At 45.2% G+C, this 14,109-nt stretch overlaps 1 protein-coding gene across 1 annotated transcript in view; it reads left to right on the plus strand.

The window, feature by feature from the left end:
• Positions 1 to 574: 574 nt before the first annotated feature.
• The window catches only part of PXDNL (peroxidasin homolog (Drosophila)-like), a gene marked incomplete at its 5' end in the record, with an annotated part of 30,174 nt that continues 16,639 nt past the window's right edge, over positions 575 to 14,109 (plus strand). The window contains 6 exons of the mRNA XM_010183204.1: positions 575 to 646; positions 8,288 to 8,359; positions 8,610 to 8,681; positions 10,825 to 10,896; positions 12,218 to 12,289; positions 13,850 to 14,019. Coding sequence (XP_010181506.1) covers positions 575 to 646; positions 8,288 to 8,359; positions 8,610 to 8,681; positions 10,825 to 10,896; positions 12,218 to 12,289; positions 13,850 to 14,019 — 530 coding nt within the window. The remainder of the gene's footprint in view (positions 647 to 8,287; positions 8,360 to 8,609; positions 8,682 to 10,824; positions 10,897 to 12,217; positions 12,290 to 13,849; positions 14,020 to 14,109) is intronic.

Genomic DNA, 14,109 nt, shown 5'->3' on the forward strand with positions numbered 1-14,109 from the left:
AAGTTGATGTAGTTACATGGGCAGCCCTTGAAATTTGCCAGAATCCCCTGGACTCCACTAATTCTAATTGAAGTTGGCACAAATTTGAAATGCAGGCAGCGATAAGCTGTCCCGAGTCTTGGAGCATTGTGGAGCAGAATGTGAAATGCTTATTATATGAGGTTATTTGATCAGATTTAACCATTTTAGGGCAAAGATAATTTTACTAGGGAACTTAAAACTGATGATGTGCATTCCTCTACAATTTAGTATGCGATGCAGGTGAATTTGGGGTGTTGAGCAGCAGGTCTTGTCCGGTGTTCATGGTCACTTGAGTCCTTTCAGTCTTTAGTTTTCTATGAAATTAAAATGGATTTTGTAAATGTAGGCTTGTCCTGGCTGTTGGCTGACTTTGCAGACAACAGTAGACCCCAGCCATGGTCTCCACTCCTTCTTCACTCCCTCCCTTGTTCTTAGTCTCCATTTCTCCAGTTCATGTAGGCCTGGTACAATAGGCTTCCCCAGCAGCCCTTCTCCCGTGGACGATGCTGATTACTGATGGGTTGTTTATATAGATCGTATTTTCTGCTTTCAGAGATTTACGCTTCAACCACATCAAGGAGATACAACCTGGAGCCTTCAGGAGACTGAAGAACCTCAACACGCTGTAAGTTCCACTGCAGTGAGGATTTCCATTTATGACTTGTGTCAGTGCTATCCCCCATGCTGGCTTAAAGATGGCCTTGGTCTCCTAGTTATTTCAGCCAAGATGTGCACATCCAGCTAAAGCTTTACAATTCTCTCTGTTCTACCCTGGATCATGTTTCTTACCCTTTTTAATTAAATGTGCAATTTAATCACTTTTATTTTGGCTATTAACCGGTCTTTTTTAAAAGAATAAATTAAATCCTGATGCGTACTGTCACTGCCTGAGGATGTTTCAGCAGGTATGGCTTTAGAGTAGCCTGTAAACACAGTTCTGCCCTGGGATAAAGGTAGGGGAGGGATGCATTAAAGTAATCTTCTTTTCTATGACCTCCTCAAATGCATCAACCATATGAGTTGCTCTACCTGGCTTTGACTGAAGTGAGAGTGCATCCTTCCAAATGCTGTCTTGTCCCTATGCGTCACCCTACAGTAAGTGCCTACACCTACCCTACTGCAGGTAGGGGTGGGAGCAGAGGGCAGCTCCTTTGGTCGTGCATCCCAGCCAGCTCAGGCACATTGCCTCTTATGAACAAGTTTCTCTGCACAAAGGAAACAGTGGGAGCTTTTGCTGCTTCTTGCTGCTGTAAGGCTGAGGGTTTGAAGACAGATACTGAGTACGTCTGAACCATGTAGCCAAGAAGTTGAAAACAAACCAGCTCCCAGATCAGGAACAGAAGCTGTGTCAGCACAGCACAGCTCTGGATGTAATTGGCCTGTTGAGACTCAGATCTGATTATTTGAGCTGTAACATGGCGCTAACATCTATAAGATTTCCAGGTCCAAGCTCGAATCTCTCTGCAATGCAAACTGGCCAGCTTGGGAACATGCACTGCATGGCAGATGTGCTCAGAGTTGCTGGGTTCGTACCTTTATGGTCCCAATGGCAAGAGAAAGTCCAGGTTGGTTTTTTTTCTGTCTGACCTTGAGAGATCTGAAGTCCCTGATCCTGTAAAGATGGCAATGCTGAAAAGAGGAAGATCTGGGCAGTAAGGAAATCAGTCAATTGTAAGAAGTTTTAGGAAGAGTGGGAATGCAGCAGGACTTTATCACAGACACCTGTTCAATAGCTATCTTTTAAAAACCAACATTTGCTAAAGATCGTTCCACTGTGCGTGTGGGACTGATTTGCCAAGCCATGACTGCAGGATGCTTCAGATTACCCTGGCCATGGCCCAGGCCTCCAGGACAGGTCATCAACTAATAGACTGGTAGAAAACTATTGCCAATGATGCTGTTCCTCCAGAGCATAAGAACAGCACATGTTAGTGTCTCAAACAGCACTTAATGTGAGACTTAATTACCAAAAATACTAGAGAGAAAGGATCCAAAAGATTAATAGTGATGGACTTCTGTCATTCAGGAAAGGGTGGAAAAGTGACTAAAACATCTAAAAAGAAAATAGACTCCAAGTCCATAGGGTTTTTACCTTATCACACAGCTCTGCTGAAGCATCTCGATCTCCAGACCTGATCTTCCACCCCTGCAGCTCTCCTGCATTGAGAAAAAGCCTAACGATTCCAAATGATGTCATCTGAGTGTGATCCAGACAGATGTTTGGCAGGCGGTGTGGCAGGACCGCCAGGCGCGTTTCAGCCGATCCCTGGGGAAACGGAGGATCCTGGCAGGCCTTCACTTGGAGAGACGCTCCACCCACCCTGCGGAGCTTTGTACGAACTCCCAGCTCCTGCCCCGCCGCTGCCTTGGTCTAGGCAGCTCCCTGACATCTGCAAGGTTTCGGCTTCTTTCTTTATGACTCCTGCCTCTCCTCTTAAAGCTAGATATAGATATGGAGCCTGGCTGAGGTGGAAAGACCTATCTCTATGATACCTGTTTGCGCTCCATGAATTTTTCCAATTCATTTTGCTTTCTGTCTCCACATCCTCCTGCACAAGGAAATCAAGGACAGCAAGTTCATGAACAGGTACCAAAGGGAATAGGCATGAATGTACCATTGAACAACCCAAATCTCATGGTTATGGATGCCAGGACAGTAAAAAGAACATGTTTTACACAGATGGTGGGCAGGCTCTCCCTAAATAGCGTCCCATGACCGTCATCAGAGCTGGAATGAAATGGGGTGAAACTAGGTGAAACACTAACAAAATATAACATTTTCATGTATTTGAATTCTGAAAATCAACTGCTTTTGCAAATAAAACCTTTCCATTTAGATGGTACTTCGTATGCTGGGTATTTCCTGGTTTGGCCAGCAAACTGGAAAAATCGGTTATCATCACACTCGCAGGAGTTAACTACCACAGATGAGGAACTTGATAACTGAATGAGAGAACATCAGACTTCGAACTCCTCAAGCAAATTTCTCTCCAGGAACTTTGGTTTGTCCAATTCCCACATCAAAACTGACAAGAGCTGAAGAATTTGCTGATGTTTCTTAGATGGTAAACGTTTGCCTGAGGACTCATGTAAGTCTTCAAGTGATAAAAAGATCCTTTAAAATTCCCAAGAGACTTGCTGGGAAAGTTTGGCCAGAATATTTGAAGCAAGATGTTTGGAGGACAGAGCAGCTCAGGTTCCATATGCAGCGCTCTTAGCTTGCAGCTTTCTGCCATGGGACTTAAATGAATGTCCCTTAAGCAAATAAATGCTTTTAAAAGCACCTTTTCCTACAGTGCTTTGGCCTGGCAGAGGAAAGGCAGCAGATTCTGTCAGAGTTCCTGTTTTGCATCTCCTTTTGAGCAGGATGGCTGTAATACATCCAAGTTTGACAGTTCATAAACCACCCTGATAAGGAAACGTTTGTAGCCTGTGTTGGATGCGGGAGATGGGCTGTGAGACTGACAGAAGAGGAGCCCACTGTGCGTGTCCAGTGGGGCTTTTCTACAACTCAAATCTTCCCCTGGCTCTCTGCTCTTCTTTTCTCTCCCTGGTGGGGAAGATTTGATAAATTACAGAGCATTACTTTGAAATTTAAACCAGAAGCCCTGTTTGTCTGTGGAAGAGATACAGTCATGAGATGTTTCTGGCTGAGGACTCCTGGTACAGCACCACAGGGAATAAGCAATTATCCTAAATGCTGCACCACCGGGAGCTTGCTTGTCAGCTGTCTGCAATGTTGTGTGCATTGGAGAACTCCTCTTGGACTAAAGGACTTGGTTTCCTCAGCCTTTCCTGCTGCCTCTTCTCAGTTCTCATGCAGATGTTGGTGTCAGGATCTCCTTTGTGTATTTTTAAACCGTTAATATGTCCCCTTGCTTAAAAAAAAATAGGGTAGCAGGGAGAGGGAGGGGAAAGCACTCTTGTTTGCCATCCACAAAGTGCCCGCGGCTCCTCAACAGATGTTTTGCTTGGGTTTGCCAAACACCAGCCACATTGCTTAACCCAACATTAGCTCACAGCAGGTGGTGGGCTGTGGAGGAGAGCCTTGCCAGCCCTTGGTGAGGCATAGCCTCTCATTGCTTTCCAGTTTTTGCTCCTTTAGGTCATCTTTGGGTGGGGATGGATGATGACGTCCCTGCATGACTGTGCCCTTACATGTTCCCACAGGAGGTCAGCACCCTGCCATGTTGACCCAACTGGTCAATTGCTGTGTTTTCAAACCAAGGCCATCACAACCAAATGGTTGCTGCTCCTTGAGTTTCTCTAGCAGTCCTCTATAGAAACGTCCAGCCCTGGGACCAGAGTGCTGTTTCTTAACTTTCCTAGTAGGTATTTTGTTTTGCTTGTGGCATGGGCACCCTGGAGAATAGGGACTCTGTGGAGATCACGTCATGGTGTGTGCTTGTGCCTTTGCTTGTCTGGCTTCTGGTGAACTCTGCAGCTCTCCTTTAGATGCTGCTTGTAAAGCGTTTCAGGGTGAACAACAGGAGTAATGTGAAGTCTTGAATTCTTTAGTAGCTCTTGAGAGAACGCGTTCCTGCTAGCAAGGAGGGGATGTTGGAGCCTGCTGAGTCTCAGAATAAAAGTTTCTCCCTCAAAAATGGGAAATGGCTATTCCAGATCATTCTGTCAACAAGGGAAAATGCATGACTGAACGTTAAACTCCCTTTTCCTCCTCCTTTAAATACACTATGTGATGATTTCGATTAATGTTGGGAGGAAAAAAATAGCTGTTATGTCACAACGACTGTAGCATGTGGTTTGTCAAACGAAAAGAGGAAAGACTGCACGGTTTGAGTCTGAATTCTGTGCTGTCACATCATTTAATACATTCTTCAAAACAGAAAATGACTCATTTAATGCAACTTAAGCCTGTGCTTGGCAACCCAGAGGAAGGGTGGGAAAGGAGAAGGGAGGGGCGGTCAGGACATAAAATCTAAAGGAAACTGTAAAATGTTCTCTTAGTGAATCTGGGCCAGATCTCATGGTGCTTGTATATCTCAAACCTCTCAGAAGACATTTTCAGGAATAAAACATGTATTATTGAGTCCACCTACTCATTTGAGCCCAGTTCACCAGCTGGCATGAAGGGGAAATGCCACTTCATTTTGCTCTCTTTTGATGAGCTCCAGGAAGTGTACTTCTGATACTTTTAATTTAGCTTGTTTTGCTAAAGGATATGCTTAAGACATGCATCGGTAATGATCTTTCCAGCTTGTGTCTGCCAGAGCATTTATTCCCAGCAGATCTGGTTAGCAGGAGATCTTAGCATTCAATCCTCTTTAGCAGGAATTTGGGCTGTTTGCTATTGATTGCAGCTGGGATCAATATCCAGGTCATGCCAGGATTTTGCATGCTTCTCTGCCTGGGTGAATTGCACAGGAGTCGAGGAGCAGACAGCTGTGCACAAACCATCTAAAGTCTCTCTAGGAGCCAGATGCACTGTCTTGTCGATGGATTTCTCTGAAAGCAGCATTTTGGAATATGTCGACTGTGACGAACTTCATAAATTATCTCACTTTTGAGTTTTTTCCAGGACATCTCCTTCTATTACAATGGGGAATCCTGAGACAGGAAACAGAGATGGCTTCTTCCATACACTTTTTAACCTTTAATTGGGCAATGAACTATTTTTTAAGTATCAGACGATGAGATAAGAGGCCTGCACACTGCATGCCATCTGAACTTCCAGAATCTGTCTCATTTGGCTTGGATCAATGCTTATATTCCCTTGAACTGTTCTAAATAGCCAAGACAACAAAACAGACTAGGTTATTGCTTTTAAATAGCACCAAAATTCAGTCAGACATATTGCAACTTGAAATTCCCCCTGGATTTCAGTCCCCATCCGAACTCACTTCATTAAAGCCAAAGGGTCAGCGAAGGAGCCCAGACCATGGTGGTGCATGGAGCTGCTCAGGTTTTTGGTGAGCCCCTGCCTCCAGGACCTGCTCACCTGGTTGTTGTGTGGTATCCTCTGTGAAAGCAGTGGCTGATGCCCCTTGTGTGGCTGGGGACAGGTGCTCAGGTCCATGGCAATGACGTGAGAGCTGGCACCCATCTCTCAGCCCATCTGGCATCCTCAGAAGTGGGGCCAAGGATCAGATAGCAGAGAACAAGCGGCCTTTGCTCTCCCCTGGCTGCAGATAAAAGCGCGCTGATGGAGGGCAGGGAAGGAAATGTGCACGGTTGGTGCCTGTGTTGTCTTTGTCCTGTGGGTAAATAGACAAAAGCCCTCTCCCGCGCTCCTCTCAAGCAGTTATTTCCAGTCCTTGGGTGTTCAATCATCAAATAAACCTTTGGGTTGGTGTTCAGGGGCTGTATTTCCACTCAGTGTATCTGGCTGTCAAAGCAGGATAGTGTGTTCCAAGGACTTGACATCATTTTTGCATCCTTATGAGTGAAATCGGGTTGTTTAACCTCAGCCATGTGTATTGAGCCATTGCTTCCAGCTGTACAGAAACTTTGCAGCAACTTTCTGCCTTAACCTCTTCGGACTGCTTATCTACAACCCTGGCAATGTGCGGTTTGGTGGTGGCACCCACATCCATGCTAGCAGGGTAGCTAATCAAGAGAGGAGAGTCAAATCAAGATTGATGAGAATTTTCACAAAACCTTTGCTCTTCTGACTTAGAAAGGTTTTTGGACCTTTTTCTGTGTGCATTTTAGACCCTGAGTGTACTACTCTGCCTAAGAACAAGGTGGTGGGAAGCTGGTGTGGCTCAGGTGCCTGATAGTAACATATGAAGCTGCCATAACACGTGTGCATTTCTGGCAGATTTTATCTCTGCATCCCTGAGGCGTTTGATTTTTATCGTCATCTTCTTTTCCCACACATTTTCTTTCATTTCTTTTCACCTCTTTGCCTTTTCTCTCCATCCTTTGCCTGTGCAAATTGTTCTTCCCAGGAAGAGACCTTTACTTGTAGTGCTGGAGGTCGGCGGATGCACCGTCTACCCTATTTTCTCCAGCAAAGCGGTGCAGAAGATTGGGTTTTACTGCTGAGAATTGGCCTTTGCTGTCTTCTCACCTGCTGCCTGGTGGCAGATCATTTGAGGAGCACAGCTGTCACAAAAAGGAGCTTGTTGTAAAATAGAAAACACACATCCAATGCACGTGTTGATTTTGACCCAACATTGTAAAGTCTGGCTGCTTGCAGAGGGAATAGCAGTTTTTCCTACAATGCTAGAAAAAACAAATCTTTGCAGCACACGGCCGCAGCTTTCCTTTCCATCCATATCTCCCTTTAGGAATTTAAAAAATAAGCATAGCCTGTGCTGTCCTTGCTCTGAGCTATTGGGCTATAAATTCCACGCAGGGAGGTTTGCTGAATCTGAACATCGGTGGGATACCACAGCAAAAGACCGACAGGAGTGCGGTTAGGCAGCCACGGCGAATAGTTAAAACGTCGTATATTAAAGAGCTATTTATAAGTGATTTATTTCGTTTTCTCAGTGTTGAGCTTGGCAGCGGTTGCAGAGGAGGTTTTCGTAGCGTGGTTCCCGCCGGTGCTCACAGCGTGGTTATTACGGGGCTGGGCTGTGTTTCTGGCCATTGGCACCAGCCAGGATTTGCATGCACAGTCATGGCAACTGCACATACAAGTCGGAGATTGCCTGCCAGCGCGATGTCGTCCATAGGTTTTGTATTAAAATCTGGCATGAAGCTCTCCGAAATGAAAGAAGCTGTCTCTGAGTAGCCTCAGGAGGCAGATCTGAGTTTATTTAATTTTCATTTGCACATATTTGTATACAAAGTGATTAGAACAATGCATTACCATTTTATAACTCCTATAACTGTAAACTGGCATTTTAAACCGTGTACTATTAAAAACTGGCTCTGCATGCCCCTGCTCACATGTTGTTGAGCCCAACCATGCACCTTCAGAAACTGCTGTGCTTGCCCAAGAGTGGCAACAATGGTTTAATTTGTCCATTCCCCTCTCCTTTCTGCCTGTCTCCCTTCCCCTCATCCCTTTCCTGGCCAAAATTGTAACTTTGGGGAGAAAACCACTGTGGCAAGAGGTAAAGAAAGATCTTTGAATATTGTGTGTATTGGAAGCACTTGGCATCTATGGGTGAGAAACCTTCTCATTGACTTAGCTGGTGTGAGTAGCCAAACTCTCATCCTCTAACCCCTTTAACTCTTAAGCTCTGGAAAACACAGGTTCAGGATCTTTCAGTGGGCATGCAGGAACACAAGTGCCACAAATCTCACGTGGGCTGGATTCACCACTTGTGTTTTTCTTTCTTGATTTGAATAGGCTGCTGAACAACAACCAGATAAAACAAATTGTGAGAAGATCCTTTGAAGATCTGGAGAACCTGAAATATCTGTGAGTTGGTAGCTCAGTTTTCTTAACATCTTTGAAATTTGACAACCCACCTCTAATGTTTGCCAGTCAAAGACGGATTTGCTGTGATCAGAATTTCTGGATGTTAATGTCACAGCCATAAAACATTGCTCTTGAAGCCAGTCAGCAAGCTCTGCTTTGGGCTGAGGTTCATTGCAGTTTCCTGTGTGTTTTTAGATACAACTGCTGATCAGTTATCCTAATGCTTTTTTTCTTTCTCTCCTTTTGAAAGCTACCTTTATAAAAATGAAATTCAGAGCATCCAGCAACATGCCTTCAACGGGCTCCGTTCTCTGGAGCAGCTGTGAGTACAAACAACCCCTGTTTGCTGCTGAACGCGATGTGCGTAAAAGCTGATTTATTAGCTCCTCTAACCCAAGTGCTGTGTTTCCAGTGGTGGAGAGCACCAGAGGCTTAGCAAGGAGTAGGATGGAGGCTTCTACTGTTTTATCATTCAGCTTTGCAAGGCTACACTGGCTTCATTTGAAAGAAAGAGTATGAGTGTGGATATTTGAAGTGTAGGAATTATTTGCATCATTTGAGAACTGGGACCAAAGGTGAACTCGTTCTAATTCACGGATTGCCCTGAACAACAGAGTTTTTAAGGCTGGAGTGTAACAAAGGATTTGCTGTAAAAGTGATAGGATCCAGCTCGTTCTCCAGGCTGACAGAAGTAGACAGAGTATAACGGGAAATTTCAGGCAAACTTAATAGTAGGTGTGCTACCAACCTTGTGTACAGCGGGGTTTTTCATCAGCAAAGAGGAAAACATAGGAAGCAGATATCAGCTCAGCTATGCTTAGAGAGGAGATGATGCTGGCCACAGTGATATTGTAACAATGAGCGTTCCAGACTTGATGTCACGAATAAAAGAAAAAAACCCCAACAAAGCCACAAAACCAACAAACAGCCCTCTGAAAAGCCCATCTGGTTTCAATCTCGGACAGGCACAGTTTCAACAGAATTAGCATTGCTCAAATCCTACCCCGTTTTCTTGTACCCCACAAGCCAGCTTTTCAAGAAAAAGCTTACCCTGCCTGATGGACAGTATCAGATGCTTTCCTCAAGGTCCAAAGCAATGACAGCAGACATTTGAGACTTAATAAAGCACGTATGTTCCCCTCTCCCTGCTGTTGCTCTCTGCTGCAGAATCTGAGTCACCATCTCTCGGTTTGCGCTCTGATAACGGGCCATTTATCACCACTCCTTCCATTACAAATCAAACAGCCATGTGGCGGCTCAGGCAATTATTTCTCAACGCTGTCAGCTACAATAGCAGAACGAGTATTTGTGTGTCCGTGATTAATTGGTGTCTGCTGTGAAATTTATGCCTGTGTAAAATAAGGGAGAAGAGTTTAGGCAACTTTGAAATCATACCAAAACGCATCTAAAGGTCAGGAACATGTCAGCTATACAGTGAATGTCACAGCTCATGGGAATGGGGGTTCTTGGGTATCGTGGTGTGTTGCTCTGCAGACCTAGGTTTCCTTTTGCTGATGGCAAGAGGTGACCTGGGGCAGAGCTGGAGGACTCCCAGGCCTCTGGTACAGCAGGTCGTGCTAGAGACTTTAGTGGAACTAAAATTACTAACCTGCGTTAGCAAGAACTGGGCTGTTCACATTACTGTGCCATTTAGATCCTGGTGTTGCAGCTGACTGAACCATCTCGGTCTTTGGAGACTCTGCCTTGCCTCTGCACAAACGGAGTAGCCCAGCAGCAGCTGTTCCTAGATGTGTTTGCTCTTGCTGGGTGGATGCATGTGCTGGGAGCCCCTGTGAGAAGCACGGACAAATGCGGGCTGGCAGAGACCTTTGGATGTCTCCAGTCAGCAACAAGCAGGACCAATTTCAAAGTTTTATTGGGTTGTTCAGGGTTTTTCTTCTACAAATCAATTCTCAGCAAACTCATGGTTCCATTAAGAAATGTTGCAATTCCTAGGCTGGTAACAAGCACCTTGGAGTAAGGCTATTTCTCCCTCCCTGACAATGCAAGGATGTGATGGGGAAAGCTGAGGCACTAGGGGAAATGCAGGGAAAATTCCCATTCGGTGCTCAGATGGGAGCAGCTGCTGCTGGCAGCTCTCCATGGGCAGCGGTTTCATCCCGACCCTTAACAGCGCAGCAGGCAATTCACAGCGATGGGGTGGTCTGAGGCTGCAGGGAAGAGTAAATCTGCCCTCCTCTTATTGAGAGAGAGTAAATAATTGCCAGAATTGGAAAAGCCAGTGTTGGCTGCCATTTTTTTATGTGGAAAGTGGAGACACTTAGTGCTGACTTCTTCCCATCTGCCCTGAGATGTGTAATGACCTGGTGGGTGTTGTGGTTTAGACAGTTAGTTCTGTTTTGCTCAGACCTGGACAGTGGATGTTGATGGATTGACCTGGCAAGATCTTCTGTCTTTTAAATTGCAACCTCTAATCCTGCCCTTTGTGGTTTTCTGTGCGACAGCTACCTGCATTTCAACAACCTGGAAAGCCTGGAGCTGGAGACTTTTAGTAACCTGCCTAAACTTGAAAGGCTGTAAGTAAAGATGGGACCTTTCTTGTGAGTAAGGGGGTGAGGAGAAGCAAAATAAACCCCTCTTTGCTTCATGTAACCATTTCAGTAGCATGAAGCAAATTGTGATCTTCAAAACAGAGGGCAATGTAAAAAGGAGATTTTACATACTTGCCAAGCAGAAAGTTTACTGAGAATATAAAGGGAATTTCCCATGTTGTGTTACGTTCACATTTCCACCTCTGTAGGGGTAAATGTGCAGAAAGCCCTACAGTTGGCCAAGCCATGTTAAAATACTGACATTCTACTCTGACCATAAGGTCAACATTAGTCACTGCTGGGCAGTGTGTACAAAAAAAAGGGGTGGAAATGGAATAAAGTCAGAAGAAAGTCTCACAAGCAAAACACGCATGCTTCTTGAGAGCGGTTAGGAAACCAAGTCCTGTGTCTCCTGCTCCCCAGGACTGCTTCTCGTATTAATGTAGCCAGCAGGACAGAAGTTCACGTGGTGGTTCCCACTCCATGGTGAGACCAACAGACCCTTCTGTGCTGCACGGAAATGTGCCTTATGTCCCTACATGCAGGAACATAAAATCATGGGATCCAAACAGCCTTAGGAAAATTCAGACCTGGATCGCTATGCCACGGCTGATCTCAGTTTCTGTATTTGATCCAACACAAATTCTGGATTTAAATTTTAGAGGGAGGTTTGTCAGCATCCAACTAGGCTGAACTCGCCCGTGCACGCGTGTCTGGAGACCTTTGCACACAAGCCGTACTGCTTTTGTACGCCTCTCCTGTTCCACCATCTGCTAAAATTGCTTCTTGTCTTTTGTCCATGGTCTTTTATGAGTTTTAGGTATAAATGACATGACTACATTTCTCCGAGTCTAGGGCACGTGTTGCCTAGTGTCTTCTGCTGGAGCCCTACTCCAATGCTGCCCTTGTAAAACTGCCATGTCTCCTGCAAGGGGAAAAGGTCCCTTCTAAACTGGAGCCAACCCAGGCACGGAAAACATCGGGTGGGTCCAGTCCATGGGGATTTGGTGCCCTTTCTTCTCCCGTTGCAGAGCATGAAGCAGATTAAGGCTGCAGTTTAAACCTGTTACATCACATCTTGAGTCACCGTTTCCAGTCCACACCCGCTCTCCGCTTTGGTGTATTCCATTGCCCTCGCAAGTGAATGAAATCCCTATAGCTCGTGGAAACAAACACAGTGAAATAAAAAACGAAGCTCCATTTTGATGAGCAGCCTTAGTATTTAAACTGAGTTTTGACCCGGGATGTTATCATCCGCGCAGTGCAAATACTGAATAATGTTTTGGCGTGGGTTCTCCCGTTGCAGATTCTTGCACAACAACAAGATTTCCAAGATTCATCCAGGGACATTCTCTCAACTGGAATCCCTCAAGCGGCTGTGAGTGAAAAACACTGCCTGCACCGAGCAATTGTTTATCTCTGATCAGATGGGCAGGACCCGAGGAAAAATGTGCCTGGTTGGCAAAGCTTTCAGTTGTTGCACTTCTAAGGCCACAGCTAAGTTTATAAAACAGTTTTGATTGGACGTGAGAGCTGATTTAACCAGTTAGTAGTTTCTTCATGCTAGTGTATTATTATAATCGAACTATTATCTGCTTACAGCTTGATAATGCCACAGGAATGAGCATTCCTTGAAAGTCCTCACAACGGTTTGAACCCCTAAAACATCCTTCAAAAATGTAGAAAGTCCAGGTCGCAGATATGACCTGATCATGTATTCAGATCAGTATCTGACATGGAAGGAAAAATGAGTCATAAAAGGCTTTTTTTCCAAGAGGTTGAAAGTGCTCAGAGGGGGGATGAGGTGCAGGATCCTCCTCCCATGCACAAATGCCCTGGTGTGTTATTCCCACATAACCTGGCTGTCTCTTAAGCTTACTTCTTGCTTGCTTAAACCCCCCAGAGGTTTGCTTTGTTTGTCTTTTACGATCTCTGGAAATAAGTTCTGTGGTTTTTTTGGGGGAAAAGAAGCAAAAACTAAAGAATTTTGGTGATCTGCCATGATTTTAAACTGCAAGAAAATAATGTGTTTCTCGCTGCAGCCCTCTGTGATTTCTGCAAGCAGGTAAAATGCTTCACTTTAACAGGGAATAACTTGTGAAATGTTGTCTGTACCTGTCAGGGAAAAAGATGGGGTGTCCATAAAATGTTCTATTGTGGCCTTGTATGAAATCTCACATTCTCAAATGCTTGTCCCTGAAAACATTAAACCTTTCTTCCACTTGTTTTTCAATGGCCCAGACCCATCAACTGTAAAACTGTCAGTGGGGAAACAGTCATAAACTAATCCCCCTGTAATTTTTATTTATCCTTACGCATAGCACTGCACATAGGAATGAAATCACTGGAAGGACAAGCCCGGGTGTGCTGGGAGGTCACTGGTGCTCCATTCAGCACGGTTCAGGCATACGTTGCAGTAATAAAAGTTCTTATAGTTGTGCAAAAATGCTACAACTTCTCACAGCTGATCACGGAAAGAGACTGATCCAAATCACACTAAAACCAAGGGGGAGTTTTTCAGAGCTAAGAGTAAAAGGGAATGGAAAGCTCTAACAGAGGCAGTGTTATCTGCTGTCCTTAGTGAACTCAGTAAATGTTGAAATCTCCATTCGGGGGGAAATACCAATATTTCAGTGTCTCTCTGTGCCTCAAATTAAGTTAAAAATTCATAATCCAGTTTAACAGAATAATTTTCATTTGAAACTGGAATGGCTGATGGGTGATGTTAGTATTTCAATGAGATCCTTCCAAATTAGTTAAGCATCCTATTTGAACATTGTGGGAATGAAATATCTGATTTTCCTGTGGGATATGATCAAAGCAGGGAAGAATGGCCAGGTGATGCTTTACCCTTCAGGACTGCTCCCCTCCTGCATCCTGGAGCAGGAGGCAGCAGTCGGAGGCTGGGAAATGACCTCTCTCTTCCTCGCTTCCACAGGCGGCTGGACTCCAACGCCTTGTTCTGCGATTGTGACCTGATGTGGCTGGCAGAGCTGCTGAAGGCCTACGCTGAGCAGGGCAGCATCCAGACGGCTGCCACCTGTGAGGCTCCTCGCGAGCTGCACGGCCGCTCCATCGTCACCTTGACTGCCCAGGAGTTTAACTGCGGTGAGTGAGGACAGACCCCTCCACTGGCCACCCCCAGCCCACGAAGTTGGGTTTTGGGCTGCGAATTGCTTCCCCCACGCCTTCTCCTCA

Source organism: Mesitornis unicolor, unplaced genomic scaffold (assembly GCF_000695765.1).
Source record: "Mesitornis unicolor isolate BGI_N332 unplaced genomic scaffold, ASM69576v1 scaffold11994, whole genome shotgun sequence".
Lineage (NCBI taxonomy): Eukaryota > Metazoa > Chordata > Aves > Mesitornithiformes > Mesitornithidae > Mesitornis > Mesitornis unicolor.